General features: G+C 40.8%; 1 protein-coding gene across 1 annotated transcript; it reads right to left on the reverse strand.

Moving 5' to 3' along the window:
* Positions 1-1,945: 1,945 nt before the first annotated feature.
* On the reverse strand, positions 1,946-8,164 carry DUSP12 (dual specificity phosphatase 12). Its single transcript, XM_043450921.1, has 6 exons — positions 7,723-8,164; positions 6,686-6,799; positions 6,474-6,592; positions 4,995-5,091; positions 4,501-4,687; positions 1,946-2,351 (listed from the first exon to the last, which is right to left on the reverse strand). Exons 1-6 carry the CDS (start codon positions 8,103-8,105, stop codon positions 2,190-2,192), a joined length of 1,062 nt encoding a protein of 353 aa, XP_043306856.1. The 5' UTR covers positions 8,106-8,164; the 3' UTR covers positions 1,946-2,189.
* Between the last annotated feature and the right edge of the window lie 13,598 nt (positions 8,165-21,762).

Below are 21,762 nucleotides of genomic sequence, written 5' to 3' on the forward strand. Positions count from 1 at the left end.
GGAATAGGGTCTATTTCAGAGCTGTTTTGAGGATTAAATATACATTAAGTGTTTAGGATAGTGACTGGCACAAAAGTACTCAATTAATTGCAGCTATTTTAAGAGAAACTGTTGACTGCTAGTAGGTAGGCCCTGTATAAAGGTCTTTGTCAGCACTGTATCACAAAAATCCTTGGAAAAACTCAGATGTGGATCCTATCATTATCTCCATTTTAGGTAAAAATGAATTAAAGCCAATGCAAATGACCTTTTAAACAACTCTGTCAGGAGGGCAGAGAATATATTCTCATTTCATGAAGACGAAAAATGACTCCATTTTCAAAAGACCTGCTCACTTCCAACAAGATGGTGATCAGTGGAGCCAGATTAGAGCCACTCTCTAATAATTCTACTTCAGTACTGTTTTCACTGTACCACACTGCCTCTGAAATAAGGTTAATACTGCTGTTTTCAACAAATGTATAAATCCAAATGTTTTACACTGGTATTCCTGAATATTGAAAAGATTTTTTTGAGAACAAAGGCATAAAGGATTTTCGATCCATCCCTACCCCCTGCCAAAAAAGAAAAAAACAAAACACTTCAAGACTATAAATCTAAAAATCTTGCTTAGAGGATGTTTCACAAAATTTCAAAATTTACATAAATAGTCATGTATCCCAATTCCTCACTGGCAAATATTAATTATCACTCAAAAAAGATACTATTTTGTCAATTCCCCTGGCAACAGTGTAAATTACAAGGCAGAGGTTTTATCTAGTTTGTTCAATGTATCACCAAATTGCACACAACAGGTGCTTAGTAACTATTTACTTAATTGACAATTATAAATTAAAGTAAAATCTATGTAATTTTCTGTGTCAGATGCCAGTGTCATGGATAGGTAACTTGAACAGTATGAAACTGCTGCTACTCAACTACTTTTTACCTACAAAGAGGCAAAGGTCCAACCTAATTGTTTTTAATAAGCTTTCTGGAAAACATTACAAAGTAATGAGGTAAACAGCTATTATGAAAGCTAAGACAGAAATAAGAGAAATTTTTTCTCCTAAGAAAAATGTATTAAAGTTGCCAAAGGCTCCAGGTCCTATTCTGAGATACTCTCAAGAGTCAACTATAACAGCCCCACCCTTTTAAAGAGGATGGTGATTCACATTTCTTTGTATTTAAAGTAACTTCCATGTTGGTATTTATATACATGTGAAGATATGCAATATGTATTAAGAACATGGACTACTTTATTAGCTAATTCTGATCTCATGTAAATGTTCAAACATCTAATCAGGTGCAGTTCTATTACCAATGAGTAAAATAAACTCCAGTCTCCAGAGGTCACATTAAAAAGCTAATCTGGACATATTACCTTTCCCAATACTCTAACACACCAGGCTAAAAATGTGGTTGATATGCAGTTACTCCACATTTAATTTTCTTCATTAGAAACATACCTAGCATTAATATATTTCTTTAAGCAGATTACTTCCAAAAGTATCTTAAACATGTTTTTCTAAAAACTCAGATAACCGCGATTCCAGAACAAAAAGCAGAAAAAAGACATCTTAGTCAGCATTTTACTGATGTCCTTTCCTTCTGCATTTCTAAGAAAAATCCAGACTTATGTAGCTTTACTAATGTCCCTTAAAAGAAAATGTCAAAACACATCCAAGCAAATTTGCTTTACATTTCTAGAAATCAAAGGATGTTGCTTAAATATGACAGTTTTAAACTTTTGGACATTATTCTGTCCATCTGGACCTGAAGAATTCATAACATTCCAAAAATCACAACTTTAAGGAGGTGACCTATGTCTAATTATGGCTGATTTGCATTTTTCCACAGTAGAAACCAACACAAGATTGTAATGCAATTTTCCTCCAATTAAAAAATAAATTTTTTAAAAAGATGGGAAAAAAATCACAAATTTTAATATATATGAAATAAAGTATCCAGGTTATAGAATATTTTAATATCAAAGTATAATTTACATGATTAAAAAGTTCTGATTTCTATACAAAGTATTCTACTTAGACAGTATAAGAAGCTGACAATGTATAATTTCTGAGTAATATCAAGTGATTTTATCTTCTCACATTGCAAATGATATGTTAATGGCCTAAAAACTACACAATCTACCACGGATGACAATAAGAAGAGCAGCACATATCAGCAAGTTATCAAATGTAACAAGTTCATATTTTTCTTGTTTGTGATCCCAAAACCAGCAGCATTTTCATTTCATCCACTCTGTTCTTATGTATTTGAAAAGCAGGTGTTATCCATCTACCACATGAGCACTGTTCACCATACCAGTTGAAAGAACCCAACTTGGCATTGCATTTGGGGCAGAGAAGCTAAAAGGAAACACATGTGTTACTTTTTCTTTCACTTTTATGTAAAACAAATAATCATCTTTGGTAACACAGGATATAAAACAGTAAGACATGGCTCACACCTTCAAGGAGTTGATGATCTAATCAGTGAGATGAAATGCAATTTACTATAATAGAGAGTAGACTACAGTAATTGTTAAGCATGTTGTACTCTGGGAGTATAGAAGAGGAATAGCTTAATTCCAGAATGAAAGGAGAAAGGTGAAGGCTGCGACATGAAACAGAAGGTTTCGTGACTGTGGCATTTATGTTGACTTTTTTTTTTACCTAAAGACTTAAATTTTTATTTCTAATTAGCTAGTACTAAGACTAGAGCATTTCAAGCAAACAGTACAGTAACATGAGCTTACCTGATCCATACTTTAAATACACTGTCATCATAAACAAGATGAGACAGAAAAATCTTTCATTATCCATACACATTATGTGTTTACCTTTAAACCAACTATAAAGAAAGTTTGTACATAAAACTCAGAACTAAAATTGATTACATAAATATCTAAAAGTTTTTAGTTTGACAAAATATACCACATTCCTCAAAAAAATTAAACATAGTTACTATATGATCCAGTAATTCCAATTCTGGGTTATACTCAAAAGAAATAAAAGCAGGGACCCAAACAGATATTTGTACACCCATGTTCACAGCAGCATTATTCCCAATACCCAAACGGAGGAAGCAACCCAGACATCTGTGGACAGACGAGGAGATGAACAAAATGTGGAATACTCATAAAAGGGAACACTATTCAGCATTGGAAAGGAAGGAAACTCTGACACATGCTACAACATGGATGAGCCTTGAGGATATTATGCCAAGTGCAATAAGCCAGCCACAAATTTATGCGGCACCTGGAGGAGTCACATTTATAAAAGCAGAGAGCAGAACAGCAGTTGCAGGGACTGGAAAGGGGGGTGGGGGATTAGTGTTTAATGGGTACGGCACTTCAGCTGGGGAAGGTGGTGGTGATGGTTGCACAATGCCTTTATCTTGGGTGCTTTCCAGATTAAATAAAAGCAGCAAGGGAATTCCCTGGGCATCCAATGGTTAAGACTCCATGCTTCCACTGCTGAGGGCCAGGGTTCAATCCATGGTCAGCAAACCAGGATCCCACAAGCCACGAGGTGCAGTCAAGATAAATAAAAGCAGCAGGGCCAAAACATAAGCCACAAAAGAAAAAAGAGATAAAGTGGACTTCAACAAATAGTATCAGGAGTAGGAAGTGACCGCTGTACAAGGTTTATCTGGCAGTGATAAGAACGGTGACAGTTTCTAAAACCTGTGAACATACTAAAAACCACTGAACTGTACACTTCCCATGAGTGAATCACATGGTAAGTGAGTTATCTCTCAACAAAGTAGCAGCATCTGAAAACATGGGTTTGAATACAGGGTACCCCCTCTAGGCAAGACATTAACTAATGTAGATTAAGTTTCCTTGTGTATAAAATGTGAATATATATCTGCTCTATTTTATAAAATTATTGTATTCTTCAAATGAAATACAGTGAGAGTTTCATAAAAACTCACTATACAAATGTAGATGATCTTTAAACATCGTTACATCTTAGATTAAGAGTATCTTTACTTAATATCAAGTAAACCTAAAAGAGAGTTGGAGCTGTCACAGGGTGCTCATATGGGCTGCATTCTTTAGAGTTAGTAAGAAATGAAAAAGAATCTCGTAACAAACATATAAAACTGAAAGAATCAAGAAAACAGAGATACATAGAGCCAAAAGAGAAAAAAGGAAGATTAAGAAGAAATTTTAAATCTAACTTTAAAATCTGTGATTTGCCCTACTTCTTACAAAGCTCAAATTTTGCTAAATATATTCTAGTTTGTCTTAATTTGAAAAAATATAAACAACAGCCTTAAAAGGAATTAACTGAGACCAAAAGCTCTCAACCAAAAAGTGGGTCACTATTTTAGATCACCTGGTTTTTATTTAACTAATTTATCTTTGATAGAATCTTGCCTATACAACAAAGATATAATCTTTAGAAAGAAATTAAGATCGAGTAAAACACTAAAGTATGGTTTAAAATGAAAAAAAGAACAAAATACAGATGACATAATACAACTAAAGAAAGTAAAATGTGTTCTCACCTGTCCATCCATCACTCCCAACAAAGTGGATTCCATCCACTGTACAGGTTCAATGAAATAAGATGTACATTGAGCCTGATTCCCTGTGGAAAGCATGGGGGATGGTGTCATCCTCTTGTGGGCAAAGGCTATAGGACCACTTCCTTCATTATGATCCAAAATGCTAGAACTTCTAAATAAAGATCGCCTGCAACCCCCAAACAAACAAAAACATTAATGATTTCCAAAAGGATGAAAAAATAGATTAAATGTGCAGTATTTATTAGAGGGCAAATTAATATAACATTGATTATGCTATTTTAATTTTTGATAACTTTTACAAGTAACCAGATAACTTTTAAGAATTCATATTCTTCTTGAAACCAGATCTGAATATGAAATTTCTGTATTATTCAATTAAACAAATTCTTCCTACAAGATTTTAAGAAACTGAAACTTTCAGTACTGTTCTACTGAGACAAAGTAAAATCTCCAGAGGATACAAAATATTTTACCTGCACTTTCTACATTTGTAGAGACCTCCATCTTTCAATCCTTGTGAAATGGCAGATGGGTCAACAGCAAAGAGTTCTTGAGGTAAGTTCTGCAATTCTACATAACATAAAATGTATCCATTTATCAAAATCAACTCTGCATTTTCAGACAAAATTCAAAAGGCAAGTTGCTCAGTGGTAAAGAATCCACATGCCAATACAGAAGATGCAGGTTCAATCCCTAGGTTGGGGAGATCCCCGGGAGAAGGAAATGGCAACCCACTCCAGTATTCTTGCCTGGGAAATCCCATGGACAGAGGAGCCAGTCCATGGGGTCACAAGAGACTCAGACACAACTTAGCAACTAAACAACAAAATGCTAATCTCAGAAATTTTAAAAAATCTCCAGTGTCGAGAAATGAGGATGAGGTGGGAGAGCCCAGTGATGCAGCCCTTGGCTTCCAGGCACAGACTGCCTGACTTAAAATTCGAGCCAGCCATTTACAAACCATGTGACCCTGAACAAGCTATTTCTTGCTAAACCATGGTTTCAAAATGAAATAAAAGTACCAGTTTCAAAAGTGAAATAATGCACCTGAAGCATCTGGTGTCAGAGCAAGCTACATCTAGTAAGAACTGAATGTGCTGTGCTTAGCTGCTGGTGTCCGACTCTTTGTGACCCCATGGACTATATAGCCAGCCAGGCTCCTTCAGTTCAGTTCAGTCGCTCAGTTGTGTCCGACTCTTTGCGACCCCATAAATCACAGCACGCCAGGCCTCCCTGTCCATCACCAACTCCCTGAGTTTACTCAAACTTACGCCCATCAAGTCGGTGATGCCATCCAGCCATCTCATCCTCTGTTATCCCCTTCTCCTCCTACCCCCAATCCCTCCCAGCATCAGGGTCTTTTCCAATGAGTCAACTCTTCGCATGAGGTGGCCAAAGTATTGGAGTTTCAGCTTCAGCATCAGTCCTTCCAATGAACACCCAGGACTGATCTCCTTTAGGATGGACTGGCTGGATCTCCTTGCAGTCCAAGGGGCTCTCAAGAGTCTTATCCAACACCACAGTGCAAAAGCATCAATTCTTCGGCGCTCAGCTTTCTTCACAGTCCAACTCTCAGATCCATACTTGATCACTGGGAAAACCATAGCCTTGACTAGACAGACCTTTGTTGGCAAAGTAATGTCTCTGCTTTTTCACATGCTATCTAGGTTGGTCATAACTTTCCTTCCAAGGAGTAAGCGTCTTTTAATTTCATGGCTGCAATAACCATCTGCAGTGATTTTGGAGCCCCCCAAAATAAAGCCAACCTCCTTAGTCCACAGGATTTCCGAAAGCAAGAACACTGGAGTAGGTTGTCATGACCTCCTCCAGGGGATCTTCCCAACTCAGGGATGGAACCCAGGTCTCCCGCATTGTGGGAGGATCCTTTACCCAGGCTGAGCCACCAGGGATGCCCAAAAAGGACTGAATACATACTGCCAATTATTACTTACCTGGATACTTCTCTGTAACCTTTTGTAAACGATATTGTTTATAAACTGCACTGGAGGTATCTACTTCACAGCCCATTGCCTGGTATAATTTCAGTTGCCACTCAAACCCCTCATTCATCCTGCAAGGGCAAACAGGTACAGAGTTAAATTTTCTTTAAATAAATAAAACTGCATCACAAAAAGCAGAATTACTACTGTAACAAGTAACTCACTTGGCCTCTGGCTTCACAGTCTTAAGGTTTTCATAGGCTTTTTCAAAGGTAAGCTGGTCAGTCTTCATCATAAAAGCGGTTATTACAGTCACACTTCGACTGACCCCTGCATGACTGAAAAAAAAAAAACCTTTAAAATATCAAATAGCAACAATTACAAAAACAAAAAAACCCATCCCCATAAATGGTAAAGTTTGGGTCCACTTCTTGTCTGCTTCTTCTACTCAAGTAAATCCTTTGCCTCTGAAATACTACTGCTTACAAAAGAAGTATTCCTTTATTTCCTTATTCATTTTAATTCTGAACCATGTGAATGTATTACCTATTGAACAATAAGTACACTAAATTTTTAACATCTTATAATGGCTTCATAACAAATCTAAACTCTTTTCCCCTTGGCTTTAAAGGCCCTGGAGATTGGTCCGAAACCTCTATTTTATCACTACCTTATGTTCTTTATGTAATATTTATAACAAACGCTGGCTGTAAAATTGCTGACTCAGTAAGCGTAAACTGTTGTAATTACACTCTTTCTGCCACTGCTACGTCCTAATCAATTTTTCTCTCCCCAAATCTCCCCTACATCAGCCACACCTGCCTCAAACACACACAATGAAAATAACCTGCTCTCCCTCTGGTTTGAATAACCTTAACCTCTGTTAATCTCTCTTACTACACACCTCGCATCCTAGTCTGCATTTCCTCAGTATGTGTCTGGCTACTCGAGAAGAGATTTAAACTCTTTAGGTGCAGAGACTTAGTCATTAATCTAAGGGAGGGATAAGATTCTTCCTACCCTCGAAAACTCAGCGGCGGCAGAATGAATCAACACAAACAAAATGAACGAAAAGCCTGCGCGTCATCAGGGGACCGTCTCCTGCCCACTCCTCTCTGACACAAGCCTACGCAAGAGGGAGCTGAGGTTCTGGCGGTCCGGCAGCCCTCTGGTCCTCTCCTGGGCCCTGAGAGAAAAAGGGCGAGGTGGGGCAGGGTCGAAGCGTGGCGGGGTCGCTCTCCCCACCGACCCGACCACTCACCAGTGCACCAGCACCGCGCGGCCCTCGGCGCGAGCCTGGACAATGAAGGCCACACAGCGGTCCAGATGACTGAGCAGGTCGGTCTCGGGTTTGTCCAACGCTCGCACGAAGAGACTCCGTAGACCCTCGACCCCAGCCCCCGTTTGGAAGTCAGGCTCCTCCGAGTCCACGGTCAGCACTGCCGTGACGCCCGCCTCCCTCAGGTGGTCTGGCTCCGCGACGGCCGCGGCTCCACCCAAGAACAGCCCCGGACGCACCTCCAGCATATGCCTGGCAGAGCGGGCTCGGCTCTGGCTGCGGATCTGGTGCTCGCAGTCATGGCTACCATCCTGCGCCTCCAACATGGCGGCGCCCGGAGGCCGGGCTGCGGCGGGCCCTACCATCGAGTAGGCAATCGGCTAGAACGTCCTTACTTTAGACCGGCCGGGCTGAGTTGCGCCGCTGCTGTCTTGGAGGATTTCGTCGACCGCAGGAATGTGGATTTACTGGGGAAGGTGACGTAACTTCGGCCTGGGCGGAGCTAAACCCCATTCGCAGAGGCTTCTGAACCCTAACGCAAATACCTACAGGGATGCTTAGGCTCTTAGCGTTGAGATTTTTTTGGATTTCTGCAGGAGCAGAAAATGGATTCAGATGGTCCCACCAACTGAATCAGTACCATAATCTTATGCTTTTGAAATACAACACTTTTTCAGTACGTATGAAACCATTTGTTTGTAGTTCTTCTCTTGTTACTTTTTACTTCTTTTTTCTTCTTGCCCCCCCTTTTTTATTGGTATGTGACTTCTTGTTGGTGTATATTATTCTGTATACTTGAAAATATTGACCCCGTGGTTCTGTATCAGTGCACTCCAAAGAACCAAGAAAAAAAAAAAGATAACCAAGAATCCACGTGTAGTTAAATTTGAGTTTATTACTCAATCATGAACTGTAGAATTTTGGGAAATGCGGGTCTTAAGAGAATGTTGCTGCTGCTGCTGCTGCTAAATCTCTTCAGTCATGTCCGACTCTGTGCGACCCCATAGACGGCGGCCCACCAGGCTCCCGCGTCCCTGGGATTCTCCAGGCAAGAACACTGGAGTGGGTTGCCATTTCCTTCTCCAATGCATGGAAGTGAAAAGTGAAAGTGAAGTCGCTCAGTTGTGTCCGACTCTTAGCGACCCCATGGACTGCAGCTTACCAGGCTCCTCCGTCCATGGGATTTTCCAGGCAAGAGTACTGGCGTGGGTTGCCATTGCCTTCTCCGAAGAGAATGTTAGGAAGATCCTATTACAGGATTTTGGGCTTCCCAGGGGGCGCTAGTGGTAAAGAACCCCCCTGCCAATGCAGGAGACTTAAGAGACCTTGGTTCAATCCCTTGGGTCCAGAAGATCCCCTGGAGGAGGGCATGGCAACCCACTCCAGTATTCTTGCCTGGAAAATCCCATGGACAGAGGAACCTGGAGGGCTACAGTCCATAGGGTCGCAAAGAGTTAGACAAAACTGAAGCGACTTAGCATGCATTACAGAATCTGAGCTTATATTAGATGAGTTAGGGCTAAGGGACTATGGAAGCAGGACTTTGCTCTGGATTGGATGTTGTCAGGAAGTAGGGGTGATTCTGTGATTCAGTATGTTAATAAATCTTACCCAAGGGAAAGAAGGCTAGAGAGACCCTAAACCTGTATTGGTCAAGAAATAGCAGTCATGGCACTGGCATAAAGACGGAAACATGGGCCAACAGAATGGAATGAAGAGCCCAGAAATAAACCCTCACATATATGTTCAAATGATCTTTGGCAAGAGTACCATGACCAAACAATAGTCTTGTCAACAACTTTTTGAACATGACACCAGAAGCAATAAGTGGGACTATGTCAAACTAAAAGGTTTCTGCATAGCAAAAGAAACAATCAACAAAATGAAAAGGCAACCTACAGAATGGAAAAAAATATTTTCAAACCATCTATCTGATAAGGAGTTAATATGCAAAATATATAAAGAACTCATACAACTCAGCTGTAAATAAAAATAGAAAATGGACAGAGAAACTGAGAAGAGATTTTTTTCTAAAGAAGACATACAAATGGCCCACAGGTACATAAAAAGATCCTTAATATCACTACCCATCAGGGAAATACAAATCAAAACCATGATATCACCTCACACTTATTAGTATGGCAATTAAAAAAAAATAAAAACAGCAGTTAGCATGTTGGTGAGGATGGTGGAGAAAAGAGAACCCTTGCGCGTTGTTGGTGGGACTATAAATGGATATATCTACTACGGAAACTGTATGGAAGTTTTTCAAAAACTTAAAAAACAGAGCTACCATATAATGCAGCAATCCCATTTCTGGATATATGTCCCACGGATATGAAATCAGAATCTTACAGAGATATTTGCACTCTCATGTTAGTCACAACAGCCAACACATGAAGTGACCTCAGTGTCCATCTAAGCATGGATGGTAAAGATGTGATTTATATATTATGCAATATTATTTAGCCAAATGAGAGTAGGAAATCCTGCCATTTGTGATAACATGAATAGAACTTTGACAGCATTATGCTAAGTGAAATAAGTCAGAGAGAAAAAGACAAATATTGCATCTTATCACTTATATGTGGTAACTGAAAAAGCTAAGTCATGTAAACAGAATAGAATAATGGTTGCCTAGGGCTGCAGGGAGGGAGAATTGAAGAGTTGTTCAACTGATACACAGTTTCTGTTTTTCAAGATGAAATGGTCAAAAGAGTAAATTTTATGTGTTTTTTTCATCGTAATTGTTTTTAAATAGCGGTTAGTCATTTTAGCTAAAATAGAGGTATGTTTGGTATTTTGTAATTGGACAATGTTCAAGTTCTGTCTTATTCAGACATAATTATGTTGGTCTTTGTCTTACTTTGTCATGATCTCAGAGTTGCCTTGTGTGGTGTTGATTTTCTGTGAAGTTGTTTTTGTTCAGCAGGAGAGGAAAAAACACCTAACTGTGAGTGCCTGGCCAGCTGTAGCAACACTAAGGAAGATCTACCTCATAGCACCAAGCCAGCTCCTGGATGCCAGGGTCTGCTTTTCCCTTTCTCATATATGACTTTATGATTTTCAAAGAGATTGAGACTTGGGGCAGGGACACTTGACCCCCGTCTAAGTCAAACGGAGGAAGCAGCAACTACTTGTGCTTGGAAACATGTAAGTGGGCAGCCCATAGGGAGAGAGGAAGAGTGGGATCTTCCCTTACTCCCAGCACAGGCTCTGAACCTCTGAAGGGTAAGGACTTCGCCTCTTCACCTTTGTGTCCCCTGCCCCACAGAATTTGGGCTAATGGTGCTGATTATTCCATCTTTTGAATGTTAGAGATGAAAGGGAAAGGAGTTCCAGAAAAGACACTGTATACTTCCCTTTCCGTGTCATGTCCCTCCCCATCCCAAAGGCTTTATCTCAAAGGCTCACTTGGTGTTTTCGCTGCAGAGTCATGTTAGCAATCTTCTGAGCCCTTGGTTGGATCAACTCAGCCTTTCTCACTTTATGGTCCTGGAAACCTCTCCTGTGTGTCAGGCTCTACAGTAGATGCTGAAGCTACAAAATGAGTAAGAGTCTTTGCCCTCGAGGAACTTAGAGAAAAACTGGAGTAAAAAATAAATAAATAACCTAATAGTGTTTTGACAGGAGCAAGGGCAAATCACTAAGAAGAATGCTGGGGGTGGGCATATATGGAATATATAAAAAATACTGAAATATATGTATCAAACTATTAACAAATGGTTACTTCTGGGAGCTGACATGAGGAAACGTACATGACAGGGTTTATACACTTCTTCCTGTATAATTTCTTAGTACACTTCTTTCTGTATAACAGTACATGAACCATGAACTTCCAGATGTTCAAGCTGGATTTAGAAAAGGCAGAGGAACCAGAGATCAAATTGCCAACATCTGCTGGATCACTGAAAAACCAAGAGAGTTCCAGAAAAACATCTACTTCTGCTTTATTGACTGTGCCAAAGCCTTTGACTGTGTGGATCACAACAAACTGGAAAATTCTTCAAGAGATGGGAATACCAGACCCCTTGACCTGCCTCCTGAGAAATCTGTTTGCAGGTCAAGAAGCAACAGTTAGAACTGGACATGGAACAACAGACTGGTTCCAAGTTGGGAAAGCAGTACGTCAAGGCTATATATTGTCATCCTGCTTATTTAACTTATATGCAGAGTACTTTATAATTTGAATCTTTTCAAGAAGTATTATTAAAATTATTCATTGTTAACAATCATAGATATTCACATTCTGAAAAAATGGGAGGGGGGAGAATTAAGGGTTAATCTCCTAGACATTTTATTAAGGTAGCCTAAATCATTCTGTCTGCAAAGGAGATCCAACCAGTCCATCCTATAGGAGATCAGTCCTGGGTGTTCATTGGAAGGACTGATGCTGAAGCTGAAACTCCAGTACTTTGGCCACCTCATGCGAAGAGTTGACTCATTGGAAAAGACCCTGATGCTGGGAGGGATTGGGGGCAGGAGGAGAAGGGGACGACAGAGGATGAGATAGCTGGATGGCATCACCAACTCCATGGGCATGAGTTTGAGTAAACTCTGGGAGTTGGTGATGGACAGGGAGGCCTGGCGTGCTGCGATTCATGGGGTCGCAAAGAGTCAGACACAACTGAGCGACTGAACTGAACTGAACTGAAATCATTCTGTCAGCTTTATTAGTTTTCTGTTGGAAATTAGCTTTTCTTCCTCAACTCCTTAAAATGAATGTAAGTTTCTTCAAGGATGGAAGTGGGAGACATATCTGAATTGTTATTGAATACTTATATAGCCTGGCTCAGTGTTTATCTGTATCTGGGTGAAATATTCCCTCAATTCCCAAAGCTGAGAAGTATTTACCAGCTTGTGTATTTGTATGCTTAGCCACTAGGTGGCACCATGTGCCCCTTGCAAAATATATTTTCTTCAGTCGCTCAGTCGTGTCCGACTCTTTGCGACCCCGTGAATCACAGCACGCCAGGCCTCCCTGTCCATCACCAACTCCCTGAGTTTACTCAAACTCATGTCCATGGAGTCGGTGATACCATCCAGCCATCTCATCCTCTGTCATCCCCTTCTCCTCCTGCCCCCAATCCCTCCCAGCATCAGGGTCTTTTCCAATGAGTCAACTCTTCGCATGAGGTGGCCAAAGTATTGGAGTTTCAGCTTCAGCGTCAGTCCTTCCAATGAACACCCAGGACTGCTCTCCTTTAGGATGGACTGGATGGATCTCCTTGCAGTCCAAGGGACTCTCAAGAGTCTTTCCAACACCACAGTTCAAAAGCATCAATTCTTCGGCGCTCAGCTTTCTTCACAGTCCAATTCTCACATCCATACTTGACCACTGGAAAAACCATAGCCTTTACTTAGCTTCCCTTAAAAGGGAGAAATACATATATGGCAACCTGCAACAAAAGTGGATATTTGGCCCAGGGAAAGAAATTTGTCTTTAGAGAGGGAGCTGGATTGCTTCTTGTCAAGGAGAGGAGAGGAGGCTCTATGCCTCTAACTAGCATTGGTAGGCTCAGGCATGCATCACCCCCAACACACACAATTTATCTGTTTATTTTATCAGGAGCAAGCCTATATCACTGATAAACATGAATTAAGCAAAAATTCTAAGAGATATTCAAGTATGTGGTGGCTTGCATTTTAAAAAGACATCACTCATTCTATGTAACAAGGCCTAAATCAGATGAGAATACGCATCACCCTACCTTTCCATTTATGGTTGCTCTCAGAATGTTTCATCTTCTAGAGCACAGTCACAGTATGATTTAACACTTTCACCTTTAAACATATTTGCTGTAAGTGCATATTTATGCTGAGCAATGAGTAGGGAAATTTCCCCTCTTCTGCCCCATCACCTCCCCATCATGGTCCAAAGAGAGGTTCCTCTTTTTATCTCCAGCATGCTGCCTGGGCCCTCCTAAACCCAATGAATTATCAATAAATGTTTGTCAATTATGTTCTTAATGGAACTTAAGATCTAGGACAGTTTATGAAGATACATGTGAAATGTACTTTAAGGCCTCCAAATTAAAATGTTGAACAAAAATATAAATGGTGACAATAACATTATTTTGTCTGTGTTTGTGAGTAGAACGTGGATACCTAGAAAGTGATGAGTTCAGATTTGGCACTGTCTTTGAGGCACACAGTCTGCAACCAGAGAAAACCCAGGTCTGAATGCCAAGCTTCTTCTGACCCTATTACCTACCAATATGTAATCATGTGCCTGAAGAAATTTATATGATTTCTCTAAGCCTCAGTTTCTTCACCTGCAAAATAGGAATGCTGCGCTGTGCTTAGTCGCTCAGTTGTGTCCGACTCTTTGCCACCCCATAAACTGTAGCCCACCAGGCTCCTCTGTTCATGGGGGATTCTCCAGGCAAGAATACTGGAGTGGATTGCCATGCCCTCCTCCAGATGATCTTCCCAACCCAGGGATGGAACCCAAGTCTCCTGTAGCAAAATAGGAGAAATTATAGCCACATTGCAGAGTTCTAATAAGAATTAACTCATCAACATGCGTTATCACTGGGAGAAAGAAATCCCGAGCTGGACCATTGCACCTGAAGCAGCTCGTAGAGAATGTGGTGTGGTGAGGGAGAAACAACTACAGATGGCATGTCCTGAGGAAGTTGTTGAGCAGAGATAAATCACAGGGCGTCATCAGTCCAGGAATTCAGTGGTCATGAGACTTAGCAGGAAGAGGATCCTAACCACCCAGGCTGCTTCAACCACATTCTGAAGTCACTTATTAATGTAGAGTCTGTGCCTTGTAAAAACGTGTCCTCCTTCCTTAGAAGGGCACCTATTGTCAAGATTCTGAGGAAATAACTTCACCTCGAAACCCTGGGAACAGAGATGACTGAAGCGAGTTGAAACCCCCTCCTTATGTAAGGATAGGTTTTGGTCCACTGACCCAACAACTTCTCCTGCCTTACTCCCAACTGTATCCCTCACCCACCCCTAATATTTGAAAACTCATCACATTTGGGGACTAGCCATTCGAGAAACACTGGGGCAGGAACTGGTTAGTGATATTTGGGTTGTGCCCTCAGTTCCTTTTTGACTAAAAGAGAAACTGGTAAACAAAAAGTCAGATGAGTAGAGCAAAGGAGATGTTCCCTGTTACATGTCAGAGGTTTGCCAGGTTACATAACTCCTCTCCCTCCACTCCTCCCCAGACAAACAAAATACAGAGAACGGCCAAAGCTGCCCCTTCCCAACGTCACAGCCTTTGGAGTACTCTCACTGCCTAAATGTGGTCCAGGGTGTTGTAATGGAAAGAGCTCGGGAGTTGGATGCATGTTCTAGACTTAAATTTTGGTTCTATCACGTACCAGTTTTATAACTTGGCCAAGCCAGTTAAGCCCTCTGAATTTCAGTGACCCCACCCTAAAATAATGCCTTCTCTAACATTCCCTAAATAATTTTAAACTATAAAAATCAGAAATTCTGTAAACTTTTGGTCAGTACATAGAACATTTCTACATCCTTTAAAATGCTGTTCCTTGCCCCTCCTCATACCAAATATACTCAGCTGCTTCTTCTAAGTGTTGTTTCCTAACAACTATCTCATATTTTCCAAAATGTATTTTTAGAAAAGGCAGCGGAACCAGAGATTAAATTGCCAACATCTGTTGGATCATAAAAAAAGCAAGAGAATTCCAGAAAATCATCTACTTCTGCTTCATTGACTATGCTAGAGCCTTTGACTATGTGGATCACAACAAACTGTGGAAAATTCTTAAAGAGACGGGAATATCAGACCACCTCACCTGCCTCCTGAGAAACCTGTATGCAGGTCAAGAAGCAACAGTTAGAACCAGACATGGAACAACAGACTGGTTCAAAATTGGGAAAGGAGCGTGTCAAGGCTATATATTTACAAACATTCAAGATGGCAGGAGGAAATTGTCCGAATAAAGAGAAAAGGCTAGATTTGGATGTTCAATAGAAGCATTTTTACATAGTCCCGAAGTGGAGATGCAGCCTGGAATAAGATGAAACCCTTTGACTCAAGTTTCCACTATGTAGACAGAGGTGCAAATACCCACACTCTGTATTAAACTGCCAGTACAAACAATGCTTAGAGGCTCAGGCCAAAAAAAATGATTCATTTTGGCTGGAGGAAACTGGGAAAAATTGTCCAGGAAGGCGGCATTTGAGTTGGGTCTTTCCCACAGGTGAAGGAAAGAGATGAGGGAGAAAGGGCTGGAAAAGGAATAGGAAGACAGAGAGCAGTGAGGGAGAAGGCAGAGACATATGAGGGCTAAGATGCTTGAGAATGCTTCATTAAGGGTGCCCAACGTCTGAAAAACAAATGATTTATTATGAGACTTCACAAGCGATCCTGGGACGTGTGTTAGGTCCCGTCAACCAATGCAGTCCTAACAGCAGCCGCATGAAGTTGTAGCTGTTGTGAAGGGAAGGGGCCACTATAAGTCCCGCACAAGCCTCAAGTTTATACAACCCCTGCACACGAGGATCTCAGAATTCCTTAGTGGGGTCACAGAATATAACATGGATAGTGGAGTAGTAAGTGGATGAGCCCCGTCTGTTTCCATACCTTTAGGGTATCGAACCATTACTGGTTGCCTCTAATCCAAAATGATGCAGGTTACTGCAGGAATTTCTAGTAAGCACTTATAAAAAGAAGCAATTCCTATGAATTCTAGCATTATCAACTGTAGAAAGCATGATGACTATAGTTAATAATACTGTTTAAAAGTCACCGAGAGAGTAGATCTTAAAAGTTCTCACCACCAAAAAATATATATGTAACTATATACAGCGAAGGATGCTAACTAGACTTATTGTGATGATCATTTGCAACATATACTAATATCAAATCACTATTTATAGAACTGAAACTAGTATTAATATAACATTATGTATCAGTTGTTGTTATTCAGTAGCCCACTTGTGTCTGACTCTTTGGGACCCCATGGACTGCAGCACACCAGGCCTCATTTTCCCTCACCATCTCCCGAAGTTTGCCCAAGTTCATGTCCACTGCATTGGTGATACCATCCAGCCATCTCATCCTCTGACACCCTCTTCTCCTTCTGCCCTCAATCTTTCCCAGCATTACGGACTTTTCCAGTGAGTCAACTGTTTGTATCAGATGACTGAAATACTGGAGATTCAGCTTTAGCATCAATCCTTCCAAAGAGTATTCAGGATTGATTTCCCTTAAGGTTGACTGGTTTGATCTCCTTGCTGTCCAAGGGACTTTCAGGAGCCTTCTCCAGCACCATAGTTCGAAGGCATCAATTCTTTGGCATTCTGTCTTCTTTACAGTCCAGCTCTCACAACCGTAGGTGACCACTGGGAAGACCACAGCCTTGACAATACAGACTTTTGTCGGCAGAGTGACGTCTCTGCTTTTCAACACACTGTCTAGGTTTGTCATCGCTTTCCTGCCAAGAAGCAATTGTCTTCTGATTTCATGGCTGCAGTCACCATCTGCAGTGATTTTAGAGCCCAAGAAGAGGAAGTATGTCAATGATATTACCTCAGTCGAAGAAGCAGGGGGGAGAGGAAAGGGAAGAGAAAGGGAGAGGAAGGGAAGGGAGGGCTGTGGGTGGGGCGGAGAAGTAGACGCAGCATCCGCTAGGGGCCAGCATGACCTTATCAAGAGCAGTCTTGCCCTGCTAGCCTGTTCTTCTTCTATGACTAAACAAGCAGACAAGCGGAAACTCTCACCCACTGAATCTGTACCTCTGCAGTCTTGTAGACAGATCTCACGAACAAGGGTAAGGAATAAAGATGTCCCTCCCAAACTCCCTATCCCGTCTTCAAACTCCCTTCTAACTATCCCTTCTTCCCACCCTTCCCTCCAGCAACCATAAGCTCATTCTGGAAGTCTGTGAGCCTGTCTCCAGAAAGAGAAAGGAAAAACCCATGTGATATCACTTATACACAGAATCTAAAATATGATACAAACGAACTTACTTACAAAACAGAAAGAGACTCGGAGAACGAATTTACGGCTGCCAGGGTAGAGGGATAGTTGGGGAGCTTGAGATGGACATATACACACTGCTATATTTAAAACGGGTAACCAACAAGGACCTACTATATATCACATGGAACTCTGCTCACTGTTGTGTGGCAGCCTGGGTGGGAGGGGAGTTTGGGGAAGAATGGATACATGTACCTTTGCTGCTCACCTGAAACTATCACAACATCGTTTGTTAATTAGCTATGCCCCAATACAAAATAAAAAGTGTTTTAAAAAATGATGATACATATATGTATACACACACATATATACACATACATACATACAATAGAATACTACTCAGCCATAAAAATGAATGAAATAATGCCATTTGCAGCAACATGGATGGACCTAGAGAGAGTCATACTGAGTGAAGCAAGTCAGAGAGAGAAACCATGTGATATCACTTGTACACAGAACCTAAAATATGACACAAATGAACTTATATATGAAACAGAAACAGACTCACAGACATAGAGGACAGACTTGTGGTTGCCAGGAGGGAAGGGAGGTAGGGGAGAGATGGATTAGCATTTTGGATTAGGATTATATAGATATAATAGATATAGATAGATATAGATATAGATCTATATATATTTATATCTATAGATAGATTATATATAGATATAGGATTTGGATTAGGATTATATAGATATAGTAGATAGATAGATAGAGATATATATCTATATATATACATATATAGATAGATAGATTATATATAGATATTGGATTTGGATTAGGATTATATAGATATAATAGATATCTATATCTATTATATAGATATAGGACGGATAAACAACAAGATCATACTTGTTGTAGCACAACAAGTAGCACTTGTAGCACAGTGATCTATATTAAATATCCTGTGATAAACCACAATGAAAAATAATAATATGAAATAAACTTTTTTAATAAAGAAATAAAGGTTGGATAGTAGAACAATTGAGTTAGCAATTGGTTAAATAATTGCACCCCAAGACAGAAAAAAGATGGATCAATGGCAATCATGAGAGAAATTTCTAATAAGATAGAGCCATCATCTGAATTTCTTTAATCTGTTTTATTCAACTTTTTTTTTTTTTTTTAGTAATTTGTATTACAGCGCACAAGACATGTTTATCTAATCTACATGTGTTAGAGCTGAGAGGGATTACATTTGGATCCAAAATTGTCTTTGTCTTCGTCCAACTAACAAAGACTAAATTCAAAAAAGAGAAATATAAGATCCTGGACTTTGGTCCCTCAAATGAACTCATAAATATAAATTGGGGGTCAAAGAGGTATGACTTAGATAAAATATTCTCTTGGGTTTGCAAGCAATAACTTAATGAAGCTGGATAATACTACCTGACTCCAGGGAGAGTGGCTATCCTTTAGGCTTACTGAAAGCCTAAGTCAGTAAGACCTGAGCTCTATTTCTACCCCACCACTAACAAGTCTTTCAGTTTCTGCATCTTCATTTACTGACCTCTAAAATTAACAAGTTGCAGTAAATCTTTAGGTCCTTCACAATAGTAAAAGTCTACATAGGAATCAGCCCTTTATTGTCCTTGGAAGTGGGATGAACATTCACTTCACTACCTTTTCAAGTGCCTTTCTGAACTAAAGAGCCTGGAAAGCAAAAAGGGATCCAGACTCCCTTGCAGCTAGGTCTGGCCACTCAGAAGCCCTTAAACAACATGTGGAAGGTGAAAGTGAAGCAGAGGCTGTACTTCTGCAGCTTCTGTGGCCTCTGGAAACCAGGTGGATGACACTCTTGGTTTCTTCAGCAGCAGCAATATCAGTGATCCCAGTGGATCCCAGTGGATCTCTGTGGTGCTGAGAGGCAGGGCCCTGAGCATCTATTTCTTGGACCATAGCAGACAGGGTGTGCTGAAAGCACAATCCACAGAATGATCAAAATTCAGCTTTCTTAATCTTTCATAATCCATTTCAGATTCATTTAATGGAGTAATCCCCTGCTCCTCTCGCTACACAGTGTGACCCAAGAATTAGCATCACTGGCATCAACTGGGAACTTGTTAGATATGCAGACTCTCAGGTCCTACCCCAGACTCACCAGATCACAATCTGTATTTGCAGAAGAGCCCTGGCTGATTCATGCATACATTAAAGTTTGAGCCAATCCCTGACTTTTCTGCTTCTCTTGGCAGTTCATATTCCTTTAATGACTTTAGGTCACAAACATAATTTCAATTTATGAATTAGAATGCCCAGTCTTAGATGTTAGTCAGAACTTCAAACTTAATTCAGAGATAACTCTTTGTCTTCATACATATTAGGTTTAGGTCCTGACTTGGGAAAGGAGCTTGAAGGAAATTGATTGGTTTTTCTCTGTCCCTCTTTCTGCATCTCCTCCCCATCTCCTCAGTGTTTGTTTCCTTTTCACCTCCCCCAGGCCGAAGAAGGGGATAATAGGGAAGGCAGGGAGGATAGGTAAGGAAGTAGAAAACTCTTTAGATGAGCAGCTTCCTCCTCTCTGAGTTTGGAGGTGACTATGGCCAATTCGTTCTCCCATGAACACATTTTGTGGACTTTTTGGAGGTGTTCATTTTGGGGGACTGATCCCCTCTGATATTCAAGACAGGTGTATTTTTTTCCAGGTGTTCACTTGCACCTCTTTCCTCAATCTCTAGGAATTCAGACTCACCTCCAGCTTTTTGGTATTTTTTTCAACCCCTTCTGGTGGCCTTATTATACAGGAACCAAGACCCAGTTGGCACTAGTTGTAAAGAACCTGCCTGCCAATGCAAGAGATGTATGAGATGTGGGTTCCATCCCTGGGTTAGGAAGAGCCCCTGGAGGAGGGCACAGCAACCCACTCTCCCACTCCAGTATTCTTTCCTGGAGAATCCCATGGAGAGAGGACACTGGTGGGCCATGGTCCACAGGGTCGCAAAGAGTCATGTCTGACTGAAGCGACTTAGCACACACACACACACAAGACAACCCCACAGCAGCTCTCTGTCTTTCATGGACCATGGAAATATGTACATACTTAGCTTTGCCCCAGCAAATTCTGTAGTATAGAATCCCTACATAGACTTTTCCATCCTATGGCCACAACTCACCTTAGCTTTCTCAGGAGTGAGTCAGGCCCAGTTCCCTGTGTCTCCCAACTGTGAGGAGCACATTTCAGACCTCTCTGGGTGAGGCCATGGGACTGCCCTCATTAGGCTTGAGGAGGAGAGGACAAGCTTCCCCAGACTCCCCACTATGAGTAAAAATTATGATGGAAACTCTTCCTATGTCAAAGAAATCTCTTCACAGACTCTCTCTCCCCTCCATACTCTAACCCCTTTTTGATCTTCTTGATGTGATTACAGCGTCCAAAAGTCAGAGAACAAATCTTTAGTCATTTCCTTTGTAAATTATGTGTATGATGATCTGGCTTCAGAATTCCATGTCTATTGCATCATTAAATATCACTTTTGTCATCCTGTCACAAGTGCAATTACTTAATTGTAAAAAATAAAAATAAAATTCTGCCTTCCTGCCTTTTTCTCCCTGGACACACCCAGTCAGTTATGGGTCTCACATTTTAAATCAAATACAGAGATGTGCCCAGAAAAGCCAAGATGGGGAAGGGAACTCAAAATTAAGAACAGTTGAAAACACTGAAACAGTCTATCTTTAAGAAAACTAAGCATGACTTAAGCAGTGTCTTTAAACATCTAAAGACCTAACAAGAGGATGAGGAATTAGATCTGTTGTGTGTAACTCTAGAAGGCACCATGAGTAGAAGCTATAACAAAATCATTTTGCTCATTACCCAACAGGAAGAACTTTCTAATTGCCAGGGCTATCCCAGACAGCGCAATGGTCAAGAACCCACTTGCCAATGCAGGAGACACAAGAGATGTAGGTTTGATCCCTGGGTTAGGAAGATCCTGGGAGTAGGAAATGGCAACCCTCTCCAGTATTCTCACCTGGAAAATCCCATGACAGAGGAGCCTGGCGGGCTATTGCCCATGAGGTCCAAAGAGTCAGAGCATGCTGACACATCCTAACAT

The sequence above is a fragment of the Cervus canadensis genome, chromosome 2 (assembly GCF_019320065.1).
Source record: "Cervus canadensis isolate Bull #8, Minnesota chromosome 2, ASM1932006v1, whole genome shotgun sequence".
Classification (NCBI taxonomy): Eukaryota; Metazoa; Chordata; class Mammalia; order Artiodactyla; family Cervidae; genus Cervus; species Cervus canadensis.

Excerpts from the sequence above, each read along its gene's own strand:
- DUSP12 (XM_043450921.1), bottom strand. The coding sequence starts at position 8,105 with ATGGTAGGGCCCGCCGCAGCCCGGCCTCCGGGCGCCGCCATGTTGGAG. Across the intron at positions 6,593-6,685 it reads ACTGTGAAGCCAGAGGCCAA|GATGAATGAGGGGTTTGAGT; the intron begins GTGAGTTACTTG and ends TTGCCCTTGCAG. Across the intron at positions 5,092-6,473 it reads GGTTACAGAGAAGTATCCAG|AATTGCAGAACTTACCTCAA; the intron begins GTAAGTAATAAT and ends TATGTTATGTAG.